The sequence below is a fragment of the Tachypleus tridentatus genome, chromosome 8 (genome assembly GCF_004210375.1).
Source record: "Tachypleus tridentatus isolate NWPU-2018 chromosome 8, ASM421037v1, whole genome shotgun sequence".
In the NCBI taxonomy this organism is placed as follows: domain Eukaryota; kingdom Metazoa; phylum Arthropoda; class Merostomata; order Xiphosura; family Limulidae; genus Tachypleus; species Tachypleus tridentatus.
Genome location: NC_134832.1, coordinates 33,295,463 through 33,313,555, shown reverse-complemented (window position 1 = coordinate 33,313,555; position 18,093 = coordinate 33,295,463). Strand labels below are relative to the sequence as shown.

The window sequence follows — 18,093 nt, the reverse complement described above, 5'->3', positions numbered from 1 at the left end:
GGCATGGCCAAGTGTGTTAAGGCGTTCGACTCGTAATCCGAGGGGCGCTGGTTCGAATCCCGGTCGCACCAAACATGCTCGCCCTTTCAGCCGTGGGGGCGTTATAATGTGACGGTCAATCCCACTATGCGTTGGTAAAAGAGTAGCCCAAGAGTTGGCGGTGGGTGGTGATGACTAGCTGCCTTCCCTCTAGTCTTACACTGCTAAATTAGGGACGGCTAGCGCAGATAGCCCTCAAGTAGCTTTGCGCGAAATTCAAAAAAATTAAAAAATAAAGAACATACCCTTGAAATTTTCATTTATTCAAGAACCCACGTGTGAAAGCAAAGAAAAATATGTCAACCGCATAGCATCTACTATACGTGTTTTGCTTTTTATTTTTTGTATCGCTAACGTTTGTTTAAATAAATAAAAGAAAATATCTGCTTTCTTGTAAACCTTTGTGGTTACAAACAAATTCAAAACCAATACGGGATATTTTCAGTGGAAAGCTAAAACATGATTCACCAAAACGTTCGCTAAAAATACTACACAACACTAACAAGGGCAAAGTAGTCCTAATTTATACCCGCTAATTTAGTATAGGATTTTATACGGAAGTATCTTCGTTACGGTAAATGACCTTCTTACTGTATCGAAAGAGGCCATTTGATCAGAGCATTGACTCTTTTCTTTCCACCCAAACACAGCAGCTTCTTCGTGGAAAGAAAATCAAAAATGTTAATATGATTGTAAGTTAAACAAATACACATATTAACGAACTATGATTAAACGTACAATAATTGACAGAGAGATGAAAACAACAGCTGATAACCCTGTAATTCATGTAGGCATGTCAAGTAATCAGTTATAGTGAAAACATATTTTAAAAAATCGACTGTTATTCATTCATTCACATTTTCATTTCTTAAAAAATTATAATAAATTGACTAACAGCAAATTTAGGATTTTGAAAAGTTGAAGTCCAACCCTTGAAGCGGAATATAATATTAATGATATAAAAGCTTGTTCTACTGATAAATTTAATTCCTTAATAATGCATTGATTAATAATTTTACTTTAAGAATTATAACATCGCCCATAATTCTCATTTATTCTAAGGACTCGTGAGCGAAAGCAAAAGAGAATTTGCTTAAAAATAAGACCACCGCAGTACATCTGCTACACCCAGTAACAGGGAATCTCCCGCCTCACACCAAAGTTCATCAGGTCGGTTTATAAACCACAGAACAACAATTTGTTGTAAGTGCTATATACATCATACCTCCATGTTATAACAAATGTTGTTGTTACTCGAAAGTGACATTTATAATACATAACTAATAACATATTATTTTGTATTTTATTCTTATTTTGACACCATTCTTTATGTTATTTACTATCTTTTATTGTACCTGTATGTGCATTGATTTGCTCTCGTTCACAATGGGATAGCTACTTATTGTCTCAGCTGTACAACTCTGGGCTCAAGATGCTAAAAGAACAACAAAATACAATGGTATGCAAATGTATTGCTTATTTTAGAGCTTCACAACCTGATTAACAAGGTTTTGAGTATGAATATACATATTTTTCATTTTTACTCTAAGAAATGACGGTTCCTGACCACCACTATCAACCATCCTTTTCCTCTCCTGTACACACTCTTGTTTACCAGTTATTTTGTAGAATATTATAAAAAAACGGTAATCAGCATTTTAAAAGCAGGAAAATCAAATATTTTAGTTAACTGTTTTAATACAAAGATGGATTTGTTATATTAGAATTATTTACAGTTACGACAGAAAGTGTTCGTACCCCGGCGTCCAGAGTAGTTTTTTGCTCATAACTTACAAAGTATCACGATTAGGCTAATAGACGTATAATATATTATAATAAATATTATACTAACACACATCTACATAATTTTTTATGTAAATTAAATGACAAATAAACTGTTTATAAACAAATAAACAAAAATAGGAGGAGCAGAAAGTGTTCGTACATTTCAGAACGTGTGAAAAAACTAATATTCCCGTCACAATTTTGTTTAGTTTGGCGAATAAACTACATTATACCATTCAAGAACTAGACACTGGGTTCATAATTATTGGAATTTAGCCAGCAAAAAATGTACTTCCGGCAATTTAGCGCCGTCTCCGTCATTATCTGCTTGGTCATCATGGCGAACAGAAAACAACTGTCCAGTGATTTAAAAAACCGAATGTCGTGTGTCTCTTTCCGGTATTGCTACACAACTTAATGTGCCGAAATCTACTGTTCAAAGCATAATTGCCAAGTTAAAGCTCACAGGATCAACTGCTAACCTCCCTCGTTCCGGACGCCCCACCAAAATTCCAGAGAGAACCAAGAGGAAGGTTCTCAGAGAAGTTCGTAGGAACCCTCGTTTAACACGTAATGACATACAGAAACTGGGGTTGAAGTAAGCACCTCTACAGTTACGAACATGTTACGCTCTTCTGGGTTCAAAGCATGCCGTCATCGTAGAACTCCATATTTAAAGCCTGTTCATTTAGAAGCACAATTGAGGTATGCAAGAAAGCATGAGATAAACCTATTGGAAGAGTATTCTTTAGTAAGACGAGACTAAAATCGAGCTTTTCGCCCACAATGATGTTCGCTATATTTTCCGTAAGAAGGGGGAACAAAATCTTCCGAAGAACACCGTCCCTACAGTAAAATACGGAGGTGCCTCGATAATTGTATTGGGTTCCTTCAGCTCTTCTGGTGTAGGCAGCCTTCACCGCATCAACAGAATCATGAAAAAAGAAGAGTTCGTTAATATATTAAGCACTTATGTCAAGAATGATGCTCGGAACTTGCGGCTTGGACGTCGTTGGATCTTCCAGCACGACAATGACCCTAAGCACACATCCAAATATGTGCAATCATGGTTGAACCACATAAGCGTTCTGGAATGGCCATCGCAGTTACCCGATCTCAACCCAATTGAAAACGTTTGGCATGAATTGAAGACCAGGGTTCATCAGCGTCATCCGAAAAACTTGCAAGTGTTGGAGGCCTTCTGTAAAGAAGAATGGAAGAAAATACCAGTCGAGTACTGTCAAACGGTCATGGAGAGCTATGAGGAGAGACTGCGCCAAGTAATTCACCTTAAAGGCTACACAACGGACCATTAAAGTAGACGCACGAACACTTTCTCCCCTCCTATGTTTGGAGGCCCGGCATAGCCAAGCGTGTTAAGGCGTGCGACTCGTAATCTGTAGGTCGCGGGTTCGCATCCCCGTCGCGCTAAACATGCTCGCCCTTTCAGCCGTGGGGGCGTTATAATGTTACGGTCAATCCCACTATTTGTTGGTAAAAGAATACCCCAAGAGTTGGCGGTGGGTGGTGATGACTAGCTGCCTTCCCTCTAGTCTTACACTGCTAAATTATGGACGGCTAGCGCAGATAGCCCTCGAGTAGCTTTGTGCGAAATTAAAAAACAAGCAAACAAACAAACAAACAAAATCCTATATTTGGTTATCTATTTTTTATAAACAGTTTATTTTTCGTTCAATTTATATAAAATTTATGTAGATGTGTGTTAGTATAATATTTATAATATACTATACTTTCAATATCCTAATCCTGATACTTTTTGAGTTATGAGGAAAAAACTACTCACGACGTAGAGGCACGAATACTTGCTGTCGTAACTATAGAACATGCAAATCATATGACAATCACACCTGATATAAAATAGCGGTGGAAAGGAATGCATACAATTTACATTTTGTAAGTATTATATTGTCACCGAAGTTTGATCAAATTTGAGAAGAATGTGTAACAGCCATTCTTAGTGGAAAATATTCATACGCTCAGTTCATAAAAATATGTTCAGCATGAAGGTTCAAAATTTCCAAGAATGTGATATCACTTGTATCTTCGCATTGGGAAACAAAGGAATATATGGATCAACTTGTGTATCCAGGACCATTCAGAAGGAGACCTGCAACTAGTCATTCCCCAGTTGTTGTAAGCAAAAAGAGAATTCATTAATACTGGAAAGGTCAGTGGCAAGAACCGTTCATGAGATACAGGCAACGGTACGCAGCTTAATCAAAAAACTTCTTTTTATTGAGATCTGGCTAACAGAAAGTGGGTTCATTCACATAAATCTTTCAGTTATACCTGTAGTTCAACCGTCGAAACTTCAAACAGCTGGACAATAAAACGGGATATTCATGCTGTTTCGTGAAGTTAGCGTTTTATTAAAGATTAATAAAGATAAAATAGTGCCTACGCTTAAGGTGTTTAAAAAACCACATAGACAAATACAGAGGTGATTATGTGCATTACTTTCTAAACAGTTTGCGATTCAAACACGTGTACGCGAAAATTAAACCAAACTCTTTGAATTAAAGTATTTATGTCAACCAAATGCACTCTTCTTCGGTATTTTACTCGGAAACGCAAAGCAATGTGTTAATGTGTATTGTGTATGATAGGAAAATAAACTAGTATTATGTTTATACAAATACAGAAGTGAAAAAACGTTCAACGTGCACTTTTCTCAACGACTGCAAAACTACGACATTTATAAGATTAACTTTAAAGACAACTAAATTACTTTAGTAACATAAAAACAAACAAACAAGGAAAAACATTAAGTTAATTCTTTACTTTTCCATGGCTTATAAATAAAACAGTATTATTACAGCTCAATACAAATTCCAACAAGTGCCTAAAAATCGACAATTAGGCCTAAAGTTTAAATACGCTTCGTACTCGAAACACGTGTGTACCAGCTATACAATCAATCTACAGCTATTAACCTTAATAGTCACTGCCTCAAACAACTTCGTTCATTTGTGGGACTCTACAAATGACAGATTGCGTAAAAGAAATAATTACCCGTTTTAGGTTATATAAAAGTGCTATTTATAATTTTAAAAGCTGCTTAATTACATGGTATTAAAATTCACTATTTTATAACTATTATACATTCCAACAATCTGAATATAATTAGTTAAAAATCGACAATTAGACCTAAAGTTTAAATACGATTCGTATGCAAACGAAAACGAGTTTATTCGCTTACTAGTGGAATAAAATATTACATTACTTTCATTATTAGTATCTAAAAATCGACAATTAGGCCTAAAGTTTAAACACGATTTATAAGCAAAAAAAAAAAAAAGAATTTATTCGCTCTCTAGTGGAATAAAATATTAGAATATTTCCATTATTTGTGGCTGCAGACCAGTCCCTTTATTAACATTTTACAGGTGAGTAAAAAAATAAAGAAAAAAACAACACGTTGATACCATTATGGAAGGAAAAAGCAAAAAAGTAAAATACCGAAAAATGAAGAAAGTTGATTTTTGCACTTCTTCATACGATAATTTTAACAATTCATTATTTTATAATGTTACTTTATCAATAAGTTAGATCGAGTAGATTATCAAAATCTTAATGAAAATTTCTCATATATATATATATATATACACACACACATAATTATTCCACTTAATAATACCACGTATGCATTCGGGTGATTGAGTATTTAAACGTGTATACGCTTTTTTTTTTTAGAGTGTCTCGGTAGTCATATAATTCTGTTACATACATTGTACTTTATTTATGTTCTTATAAACATTGGAATATTAACCGTATCTTCTGCCTTAATCCCTGTCGTATATCGCGATGATATGTCAGCTTAAAACAGCATAAAATATGCTGGTTTCTAGCGTTGTTAGGGTGGAGACATACTGCTTCGCCTTAACATTACTAGGCCTACTACTGTTTTAACCTTAACACTGCTAGGCCTACTACAGTTTTATTCTTAACATTATTAGGCCTACTACAGTTTTATTCTTAACATTATTAGGCCTACTACAGTTTTAATCTTAACATTACTAGGCCTACTACAATTTTACTCTTAACACTACTAGGCTTACAACAGTTTTAACCTTAACATTATTAGGCCTTCTACAGTTTTAACCTTAACTTTACTAGGCCTACTACAGTTTCAACTTTAACATTATTGGCAGTAAGAAAACAATATATATTTGCGACAAATTATTGGAATAAAGAATAACGTTCTAACTGTGGCAGCCTTTCTACAATTTTAAGAAAAAACAAACGAATGTTAAGCAAACATTTTAAGAATAAATCAAAGGGGTTCAATCATCAACACATAGGCAACCTAGAGTTCGCTCACCTGCCCTTATTTTCATGAGTTGCTCCAGAAATCTTGCCCGAATTTTGTGCGTATAACTTTGAAATACAAATATAAGTTTGTCTGTTTGTTTTTAAAGAAAATGCACAGTTTTTCACTTCTAGATACGTGGGAAACTAACAACGTAATATGCACCTTGAGCGAAGGCAAAGATACATAGATGTTCTGTAGACGGTTTCAGCGATGAGACCACGCGCACATACGTCGAGCACGAGCACCTGCTGATGTTCACACCGTACTTGGGAAACACTCCTGTACACAATGATACCTCCTTCCTATCATGCATACTTCTCTCTCTGAAGCTCACTCATGGGCAGGCGAGGTACTCGTACACGTCATTGCCGATATAAATAATTCATTTGAGTAGCGCTTTAGGCTTTTTCCGGGGAACATAACCGCCAGCTTCACGCTGTTAGTTTTTTTTTTGTAATTTTTTTTTTACTTACTCGACAAAGAGCTCGTTTACCTTAGCCAAAGGCAACGGAGTAGATGGCCTTGCGGCGAACATGATGAACTACAGAGGGCTAGCTTGTATGCCCATGTTTGAAGATATATAAGGTGGTTGGAAAGATATGGTTTACGTAGGTTTTATAGCTCTAAACACAGAATATAGCCAACACAGTAGGAGGCAAAGAGTCTCTTTACAATAACAACTGATTCCGTTGAAGTTCTTGAAGAAGCGATTCCATTTACTACGGAGACTCCCCGAGTGGCTTCCATACAAACCGAAGTATTAGTTTATTGGTCTTTCCTTTTCATGCATATGTTGTGTTTCGGAATTCATTATGATACGTGATTAGCTTAAAATAATGGAGAATTTAAATTTTAATATCAAATTAACAATCGAAACATAAAGCTCCATCCTCCTGAAGGAGTTTAAAATGTAGCCCTTCAAGTGGCGTGTTTGGATAGGGGCTAGAGGAGGCTCAGACCCAGGGCCCATGGTCTTAATAGAGGCCCATTGATAATTTTATTCTATGTAAAATTACATGGAATGTAGGACCCACAGGAATTATTAGCCCCTGGGCTCATACAAATTTAAATTCGCCACTGTAGTCCTTACAACATCATGTGTTATACTTCTATAGATGACTAATCTATAACTTCATCTAAGATTTGTTTAGATACACTCTCTACAAAATCCATTCCCCTCAGCATTCAACTTTCACTATAGTTTTCTGTTGGTGTTTGAGACACGTATTTATTACACTTGGTATTTTTACACGAAACAGTTCTTCAGTTTAATTGTTTATCATTATTAAAACGATAAAACAATAAGTATATCTATATTATTAGAAATCAACGTGATCTCAAAGGACGCCAGGCGCGTTGTTGGTGATATTTAGATGGTTATCTCTTCACATGGGCGGAGACCTATTAAACTTCTGTGAGAGCTGTAGGTATTATGTCTTCATTTTACGTGTATCTATATATGTATGTGTGAGAGAGAGAAAACTTGTGTTTTAATTTATCTTAAATATTTTAGCGTGTCATTCGTTTTGAGATCATACGAAGACAGCGCTGAGCTCTGCGTTAATAGATATCACACGGAAACAATGCTCAGTTCTGCGCCAATAGAGATTACACGGAAACAATGTTCAGCACTGCGTCAATAGAGGGATCACCTGGAGACAATGCTCACTCTACGTCAATAGAGATCACATGGAAACAACGCTCAGCTCTGCGCCAATAGATATTGCACGGGAACAACGTTCAGCACTGCGTCAGTAGAGGGATCACCTGAAGACAACGCTTAAGGGTCGATAGATCATGGAATTGTGCCGTGAGATCTTGTAATGAACTATACCGCTTAACTTAAAAATCATGTTTCGATACTCATGATGAGAAGAGCACAGACAGCTCATTTTGTTGCTTTGCTTTAAAAAAAACAATTTTTTTACATATAATATTATCTCTCTCTCTCTGATATTTGGATATATACAATTTTTATACCCAGGAGGGTCAGGTACACCGATACTTATACCTCCTTCCATTGCATTGTTGGAATTGACTGAATTTTATGGATTAATATTAACATTAGACTGGTCCTTTTCAGGGCAATGTTCATTTATATTTTTCTTTTTTTATGTCTATTACGTAGGTGGCTGTTGTACTTTAGCATATTTTATTAATTAATATTATTTAAATTTGATTTTATCAGATATACAAATTTAACGGGAACCAATAGCACTATGGATATTGATATGTAATACTGTGAATTTATCTATGTTTAACAGAGTTCATTATGTATGTTAACATTTGTGGTAGGTATTTCTCGATGTTTTTCATAATTATTTTAATGATTATATCTGTTAGATTGTTTTCATTATTAGGATTTGTGTATTCTGTGAATATTTCAGAAAATGTGGAAGTAATGGCATTAGTTAGTGTGTTTTCAATATTCATAGGCGTGGTTTTATGTGTGTCTTCAGTTGTTTTAGGTAAATCTTCATTACTTGTTGATAATTTTTCCTGCATGAATGATGTTTTCTTGACTACTGTAGCACATGAGTTTGTGTTTTGTGGTATTTGAGTAGTAGTTGATTTTGATTTTTCTTGGATTTTGTTTGTTTGTGGCTTATTCATGTTTGGATTTTTAAAGTTGATATAAGTGTGCCTTAATAGATTTGTATTTTTGGCATCCTTTGTAATTAGCCGTGTGTTCTTCCCCACAATTACAGCATTTAGGTTTGGGGCAGTTTGGTGCACTGTGATATGTAGTTATAATATTCCTCAAACAAAATAGTTTGATTTGAATTTCGCGTAAAGCTACACGAGAGCTATCTGCGGTAGCAGTCTCTAATTTAGCAGTGTAAAACTAGAGGAAAGGCAACTCTGGTCGTCACCACCCACCGCCAACTTTTAAGCTCTTCTTTTGTCAACGAATAGTGGAATTCACCGTAACATTATAACGCCCTCACAGCTGAAGGGGCGAGCATGTTTTAGCTTGATGGGGATTCGAACCAACGTCCCTCAGATCGGGAGTCGAGCGCTTTAACCACCTGGCTCAAATAAGAATAAAATGCACTAAAACGAATCAACAGATCTAACTGCAGCTAATAAGCAAGTGAAATAAGTTAAAGACTTTTATTCTGAAGTTTTCATCTCTTATACATTTATAAAATGATTCTGAAACGCATAAAAGCGGCTTAGTAGACGTAGTTGATAACCAGTGAGTGGTTATTAAGACGGTCAAAGATATTAAAAAACGAAAACATCAGAGGAGACTTGTGGTTTAACAGAACCAAAGCTTATACAGATAAGGCAATAATTAGGAAAGGTGTTACATTCTTAGGGAGAGATGATTAACATCTGAAAGCCGTGTCTCTAGAAATGATATACTACAAATAATGGATTTGGGAAACAGATAATATTATTAGATTATTATTATTTTTAACGCTATTGTTGTTTTTCAGTCTACTTTTGGTGACTCAACCAAGACCCTGCCTGACCTGAAGGAAGTACTTTCCGTTCGTTCGTTATGAAATCTCCCCTTCGGCTCCCCGCTACGCCCAAGGACCAAGATTTTCGCAGTTTTTGTTAGACACAATTGTCGGTACTATTTGTCTCACTGAACAGTGGCTATAGTTCCGGCAGAGAGGGAGGTGAGGGGTCAGAAAAATGCAAGGAATTTACAGTGGCGTGTTATATAGACTGTCTTAGGAACTGAGAATTAGAGGGGTCAAGGGCACAGGTTACCACTTTTTATTTTACTAAAAATAAGGGTAGTGTTTCCACACTTCTATCTTTTCTCATAGCTCACTTTGCGAAAACAAACAAAGAAAAACGCTTTGAAATTAAAGCATTAATATTTGTTGTTTTTCCGGATTATGGAAAGTTATCGGCTTCATATTTAACTTGCTTTATCGTGGTATTAGCTCTTGGAAAATCTGACAGACTAAACTTCGTGTAAATTATTATTGGTTTGAATTTTCTACGCTACACGATTTTAGTTCTAATGTAAAGTTAATTACCAAAAACCTGTTTAATTCTTAAAGTGTACAGCTTAGGGTATTATCTCGAAAAGTCATTTCTCTTCTGTGAATCTTGCAATGATCCATGCAACCGTCATTACGTCTGACGTAATCTTCGTTTAATAAAACCGATATCTGTGTGTTGATATCGTGCTCAGTTTGAATTCAGTTCTGTCTAATGGAAGTACGAAAGAGAGTGGCGTGGCTTTTAAATTGAGAAATAACAACCACGTTGTCACCCTTAACCTTACAATGATACGGTAGAATTCTGTCGAGGTACACCTGCATTCATTACTTGTTTTTTAGGAAATTTCAAGTGGAGTATCGCTTTATTTTCTGAAAGAAAAATAGTACCACGTTCTGTCATCTTTGTATTTCTTGAGATTTCAATTTGGTTAGTATACGAAGAAGAACCGTTATCATGCAAGAAACTTGATTTTCCAACATGTTTATTATTATTGTTATTTTAAGAATCACTTCAAAATCGTTATTTTCAAAGAAAATTCGACGCTTTTTTCTCACGTGAAAGATTGCAGTTTGATTAATTTTCAATAGAATTTAGAAAAACAAATTGTATATAGAAACATATTTTGTGCAAAGTTTAGTAACTTACTACTGTTGGCATGTTTTATAAAATTTTGTGTGTTTGAAATAGTACTGAGCATAAAGAATAAATTTCCAAATGATGCTCGGGTTTGCTATAAAACGGTCTTGACGTAATAATCATGAGTTTGAGTTTAGGTTCAGTTTGCAAACGGGAAAACCATGTTCTGTTTATGAACATTACGCACTGAGAAACAGACATATAAAGTGAAGACACACAAGGGTTGGTGGTTGCCCATGTCGGTGTTTTGACATTTCAAATCTCCTCCCTGGGACCGACCTGACAAGTGCTGTTACTTCTGCTAGCTGAGCAAGTGATAGCCAAAGAAAGTCAGGACAACAACAGCTTGTTTGTTATTAAAGTATTCAGTGGGCTATATATGCTGTGCCCAATAAAAGTATCGAAGCCCAGATTTTTAACGTTATAAATCTTCTCATTGATGTGCTAGAGAGCTGGCAACAGCTTCCCACGTGTTTGGGATACATAAATTTTAGGTAAATTTTTGTTTATTTAAAAACGTGTAACATGATAAGACTCCAAACAACAGGTGTTGTTTAGCGCCATTCTTGTCCTCACTCTGATGAAGAAACTAATGACGATAGAAACATTTTAAAAAATCGTAATAAAGATACGATTTTACTTCCTTCGAAGTGTATTAAAGAGGAGTTATATAAGAACGGGACATTTTAAAACCACTCTCATTAAACAAGAGAAACGTATGTCGAACAGTAAGGAGAATATATCTCTAAATCAAATTTTAGAAAGAATTTCGAATTAATAGTTTTCTTGCAACGTACACAAGACAAAAATAAATAGAATAATTGGGTGAGACACACGTTCAAGTTTATGTTTCTCAGGACGGCTGAAAAGGTCAAAACGTTGTTCTCTGCTTTATTAGTAAAAGTGTTAATACTCATACCAGCCGTTCTGACAAACATGTTTACTTCAAGTGGGTTTCTTGCCATTACGGACTCGCCTAAATTGTCCTTCTCGATTCCTCGCGGCAAGTGTATATATATTGAAACTCTCACTTGATAATAATAGCCTATTTATTATCTTCTCATATAAAAATACGACATATTACGTCCCTCGGTAGGACAGCGGTAAGTCTTTGGGTTTACAGAGCTAAAATCAAGGGTTCGTTGTGCCTTTGCTATCAGAAAACATACACACGACATATTACATGGCAAAGTGGTCAAAAACATCCATAAAGAACTGTCTCTAAACATTGAAAGCATTGTCCGGAAATATTTTAAAAATACGTTAATCGTGTCGTTGTTGATGTCGTGCCAACACATCTTAACAGCTTCTTCTCTATTACTCGCTTTGTAATCTTTCTTGAATCGAGTGGAATTGACATTGTTCCAAATGTGTTTTTCGATGATTTGTCAGTTTAGCAGTCGTTAAAATAAAAGTAAAAATTTAACTTTTCATTTCGAATATTTCACTGTTTATAAATAAACCCTAAAGAAGCCACGGTTCGTTTGTTTTTGAAATTTCGCGCAAAATTACACGAGGGCTATCTTAGCTAGCCGCTCCTAATTTAGCAATGTAAGACTAGAGGGAAGGCAGCTGGCCATCACCATCTACCGCCAACTCTTGGGCTACTCTTTAACCAACGATAAAACTGGCTTTGCGAAAATAATCTTTATCAAACTGCCTGCAATAGAAACAAATAAAAAATTAATAAAGCAATGATTAAAATGAAATGACACAATTTAAGACAAAAATAAGCTGTTACTTAAAAATTATATAAATGAATATCTGGCGTTTACTATCCTTTAAAAGGTTTACACGATAGATCTATTTTGAATAAATTACCTTTCTCCTTTATATGTAGTAAAAAGTCCTTTATTATTTACGCGTATAGTTTATTAAGCAAAACATGAAACATCTACAATTATGTACACCAAAAACAAAGTTAATTTAATTGGAAAATCTTTTTCACCTTCGCCAGCGAAAATAACGGAGGTTATGCTTTCACATCTTGGGTTTGTGTGTTTATTAGCAATATTTCTCAAAAAAGGCTGAATGGACTGGGACGAAAGCTCATGTACATTTGGACTATGAACCTACTTAGAAGCGATTAGTATTTATACGGTCAAGGTCACAGCTAGACTTATAAAATACAAACAAAAACAATATGTTAACAAGGGGACCAATTTTTCATGCTAACTAATCTATAACTCAGCCAAAAATGATCGAATTTTCATGCAATTTGGTGAAGTTATGTAGAATATTACTCTGCGTTATTTCGCCAAAAATGGTTCGTGTCCTTTGAAAACGACGAACGTATAGACACATTTCAGTATTTTTTTGAGAGCCGAGTACGATTAAGATTGCCTGATGGAAGTGTTTGCTCTTCTGAGTGTCCCTCAATTTTTTTTCAGAATTTACAAAATATAAAACGCGACGTAAGACTTTACTCGTTTGTAAAGAATAAGTTTGTTTTGAATTTCCCGCAAAGCTACACGAGGGCTATTTAACTAACCGTCACTAATTTTGCAGTATAAGACTAGAGGGGAGGCAGCTATTCATTATCACCCACCCACACAACTCTTGGGCTACTCTTTTACCAACGAATAGTGGGAGTGACCGTCACTATATAACGCCCCCACGGGTGGGAGGGCGAGCATGTTTTGGCTCGACTCGGGCGCGAACCCGCGACCCTCAGATTACGAAGCGCACGCCTTAACGCGCTAGGCCATGCCAGGTCCTAGCATGTTTGGTGTGACGGAATTCGAACCCGCGATCCTCAGATTACGAGTTGAGTGTCTTAACCATCTGGCCATGAAGAATAAGAAGAAAAAAAAAAAAAAAGAGTTTGTGACAAATTACGTGTGAATTACCTGAACAACGAAGGGATTATCATTCATAACAAATTCACTCTAATGAAGTATTCACGAACAGTTGACACCTTAATTTATTGTAAACATTGTTAGACAGATGGCCTCACTCAGTAGGCCCAGCATGACCAGGTGGTTAAGGTTCTCGACTCGAAATCCGAGGGTCGCGGGTTCGAATCCCCGTCACACTAAACATGCTCGCCCTTTCAGCCGTGGGGGCGTTATAATGTGACGCTCAATCTCACTATTCGTTGGTAAAAGAGTATCCCAAGAGTTGTGGGTGGGTGAAGATGACGGCTACCGCATATAGCCCTCGTGTAGCTTTCGCAAAATTTAAAAACAAACGAGCCGTGGCTTCTTTAGGATTTGTTTATAAACGGTGAAATTTTCGAAGTGAAAAGTTAAATTTTTACTTTTATGGTCAATCCCACTATTTGTTAGTAAAATAGTAGCCCAAGAGTTGGCGGTGGGTGGTGGTGACTAGATGCTATCCTTCTAGTCTTACACTGCTAAATTAGGGACGGCTAGTACAGATAGCCCTCGTGTAACTTTGCGCGAAATTCAAAGCAAACATAAAAACCTCACTCAGCCAATGGCACATGAGAATATTCTGTAAAAGTAAGAACACTTGTAAAAACCAAACGTTCTATCGTCTAGTTTTTCGAATTATAGGTCTCTTCTGGCTGATTACATTTGCATCTCTGAATCGTAAGAATGTAATCATTGGAATTAAAGCGAATCCCAACCTTTACACTGTATCCTTGTGTGTCAATCACTTCCACTCGAATACTCCTTACTCAACACTATTCTGTTATTCAAGTGTGTCATCATTACTTCAACATGTCATTATTAGCACTGATGCAAACCTGTAATGCCTTGAAGTAAGTTGAAGTAATGGCTTTGAATTTAGATTTTGAAGAGGTTTACCATTTTAGCAGCATTTTTTCTTATTTCTGACATCAGAGCGAGTTTTGCAAATTTCTCCTTTTCTGGAAGTGGTTAACAGGAAAAATGTACATTTTAAAACTTTATCTTATAAATAATAATATACATAATAGGGTTAAAACGTATAGTTATATTCCACATTTGCAAATCATATATATATATAATAACTGGATTATCCCTTCCCTGGACCGACATTATATAAATTCATGATCAGTAAAAGGTTATTTTAGGACATGAAAAATTACTTCACAACTATGTAATTGCAAAAAAACACCAACACGCGCATAAAAACTGTAACAACCGAAATGTGAAACCCCTACTTTGTATGCATCTCCGCATACACGCAACAAACATTCCGGCCAAATTTGGTAAAGATTCATCGACAGAGGGCGAAGTAGTGGTAAAGAACATGAAAACAAAATTGTCCGTATAAAAACACAAAATACAAAATTTGTATACACACCTTCCCATTGACCCAATAAAATTCCATATAAAATTTGGTAAAGATTCGTCCACATGAGGTCATGTACTGATACAGAACGCAAAAACGCTCATAAAACAAGAAATGCAAAATTGAAAATATCTCTCCATGTACAAAATAAATTTCTGCACCAACTTACGTAAAACTCTATCAATAGAGAGCGAAATAGTGATGCGAAAACGTAAAACTGAAAATTTGTATGCATTACCCTATTGACCTAACAAACCTTCATACCATATCTGAAATCTGAATTTCAGAATTATAAGCCTTTGGACTTACTACTAAACCACTGTGGTACAACAGCTTTTAAAAATATTAACTGGATCTAAGAAACTTGTGGTTTTTAACCACGACTAAAGACTTAGAATCAACACATAAGCAGGACTAATATGGAAAATCACTCGTAAAACTTAAGTATCCTTTCGCCCCTAACATAGTTCATAAATATTAAGATAAATTGCTTTTTTGTAGTATAAATTACAATATGAAATAAAACGTCGCAAAACAAAATATCTAAGAAGACCATTAAATATTCACTATTACAGTAATATAAATAACCATTCGTTATTTTGTAGTTGAGGCTATGACTCTACTTGAAGTTTAATTCATTCCCCTTCCAAGTGGCATAGGGGTATGTCTCAGGACTTAAACCACTAGAAACCGGGTTTCAATACCCGTGGTGTGTGGAGCCCAGATAGCCCATAATGTAACTTCGTGTTTAACTACAAACATACCATTTTATTTAGTTTAATATATACATCTACTTTCCGCGTGCCCACCGTGAGTACGGCGGTTAGTCCACGAATTCATAACGCTAAAATCAGAAGTTCGATTCCTCACGGTGAGCTCAGCACATAGTCCGATGTGGCTTTCCGATAAGAAAACACACCCACTTTTCTACGTGCAGAGTCCACTTGCTTAACCAAACTACACACTCCTGCAAACTTAAACTTCACAAACGTTGGTTTGGTTTTGATAACGCATTTTCTAAAATTCAGCTATGTAGATTTCGAAAATAATGCTCATATTTCTTTATCATGTAAAGATTTTTTCTTTCTTTACAAATCGGGAAGAAAAACTCCAACTTAGATCAAATTATTATTTTGTCTACCATGATGGACATTTTTATTATTATTGCATTTGAAATCTAGAATAATCGACAAGACTCTCACGTCGCGATTTGCTTACAGAAATCTATAGCCAGTGGTGTCAACATTTTAAATATAACAAAATGTGAACCGATTTAAATAAAAAAAGATTCAATTATGTAAAAGTACATACGACGTTTTGTGAAAACTCTGTACGTGATGGAGAAAAATGAATATTATTTTCAGACTCAATACACAGGAATTACTGCAGAACATAATTTTTTTAAGATGACTGCAGGCCTGTTATCTGCTATATATCTAGATTATAAATACAAAAGAGAAGGAAAAAAAGGAAATCGCTTATTCTTAAATGTTTATAGATTGTATTTCTTAAGTAACCAATTGAGATTTTACATTAAAAAATAAAACTTTTAATACAATTCATATACTAAATCTAATTAAATTATTTTTATATTTCGACATTTTAGGCTAAAAGCAGAAGAGTGATTTATTTCTTAAGTAGCTTACCAAAATCTTGCTCTACGATGAATAACGTGTGCTTCCTTCTGGTGGCAAGGATTTCGAAAATATGTGTGTAAATCCAGTGCAGTCAGTGCAGTATGTTTGAACTAGGTGGTACCTAGCTTCCCATGTGTTATAACCCTAGAATAATATTATCTTTACGAGACCGAGTTTACTGACTCGAATGTTTTAGTGTTAGTGAAAAAAAAAAAAAAGAGGAAAAAAAGACGTTCAGGTAACTGTACGAATTTGAAGAAAATAGAAGTTTACCAGTTTTCTGAAACGTTTTTAGGTCGCGCTGGTCGGAAGACAATGGTTACTTGCGAGTAGGCACAGTGGAGCGTAGCCAACAGCCACAAGGACGAATTTTCTAGCTTCCAGAGTAACGTTTGATCAGCTGCAGTAAATTAAGCCTACTTCGTTACTTAATTGTATCATAGAAAGTTGGTAGTTCTGGTGACCTTGGAAACAATATCTTAATATGAATCGGTATATAAATTAGATATGAAGTGCACGTTCTTGCTATAAAACAAGTTCAAAATACCAGTTCTGGTCAATACTGGATATGATCAGGGTAATAAAAACAAAATAATAATAACAGTAATAATAACACCAGCACAGTTGTTGTCCTTACAAGGAACCGCTGTTGTTGGTCAAAAAGAAAAAACAAAACAACTTAATTTCTACTAGTTTTTCAATAGTGATTTCAACATTGTTGAAATACATGAAAAAACTTCAAAACATGAATTACAAATTTTATTCATGTTTCCTGACGGTGTATTCATATGAAACCTCCAGTCTGGCGAAAATTTGATTTTGTTTTATTTTTTCATTTCGTTCAAACCTGCACGAGAGCTACTTGCGCTAGCTGTCCCAAACTTAGCAGTATACGACTAGAGAGAAGGCAACTAGTCATCACCCCCCGCCACCAACTCTTGAGCTACTCTTTTACCAACGAATAGTGGAATTGACTGTAATATTATAACGTTATAACGCCCCCATGGCTGAAAGGGAGAGCATGTTTGATGACGGATGTTTGAACCCGCGACCCTCAGATTACGAGTCGAGCGCCCTAACCACCTGGCCATGCCACGTCTAATGTGAGAAATAAACTATGTCCGAAATAGTTATGTATGTTGGTTTGAATCCCATTTTTTATCGCTTTGCAAACAAGCGGATCCATAAACGAGTCGCAGAACTTTAAATGCCCACCTTATTTCAGAGACTGATATTTCACATTTCTTAACACTATGTAAAAACCAGTTTAATTCGTTGAGATTTCTTTCGGTTAGCCCGGCATGGCCAGGTGTTTAAGGCACTCGACTCATAATCCGAGGGTTGTGGGCTCGAATACCAGGCACACCAAACATGCTCGCCCTTTCAGCCGTAGAGGCGTAAAAATGTGACGATCAACCCCATTATTTGGTGGTAAAAGAGTAGTCCAAGAGT

General features: G+C 35.7%; 1 protein-coding gene across 3 annotated transcripts in view; it reads right to left on the bottom strand.

Moving 5' to 3' along the window:
• LOC143222125 (uncharacterized) overlaps window positions 1–16,963 on the bottom strand; it is a 44,926-nt gene extending 27,963 nt beyond the window's left edge. The window contains exon 1 of one of the 3 annotated variants that reach the window (XM_076448120.1): window positions 16,651–16,963. Coding sequence is in view for 1 of the 3 variants with exons in the window: in XM_076448122.1 (XP_076304237.1) it covers window positions 6,167–6,182 (16 nt within the window). In the remaining 2 variants the exon portion in view is untranslated. Of the gene's footprint in view, window positions 1–6,166; window positions 6,676–16,650 lie in introns of those variants that run through there. The other 2 variants (XM_076448119.1, XM_076448122.1) reach the window with 2 other exon arrangements.
• Between the last annotated feature and the right edge of the window lie 1,130 nt (window positions 16,964–18,093).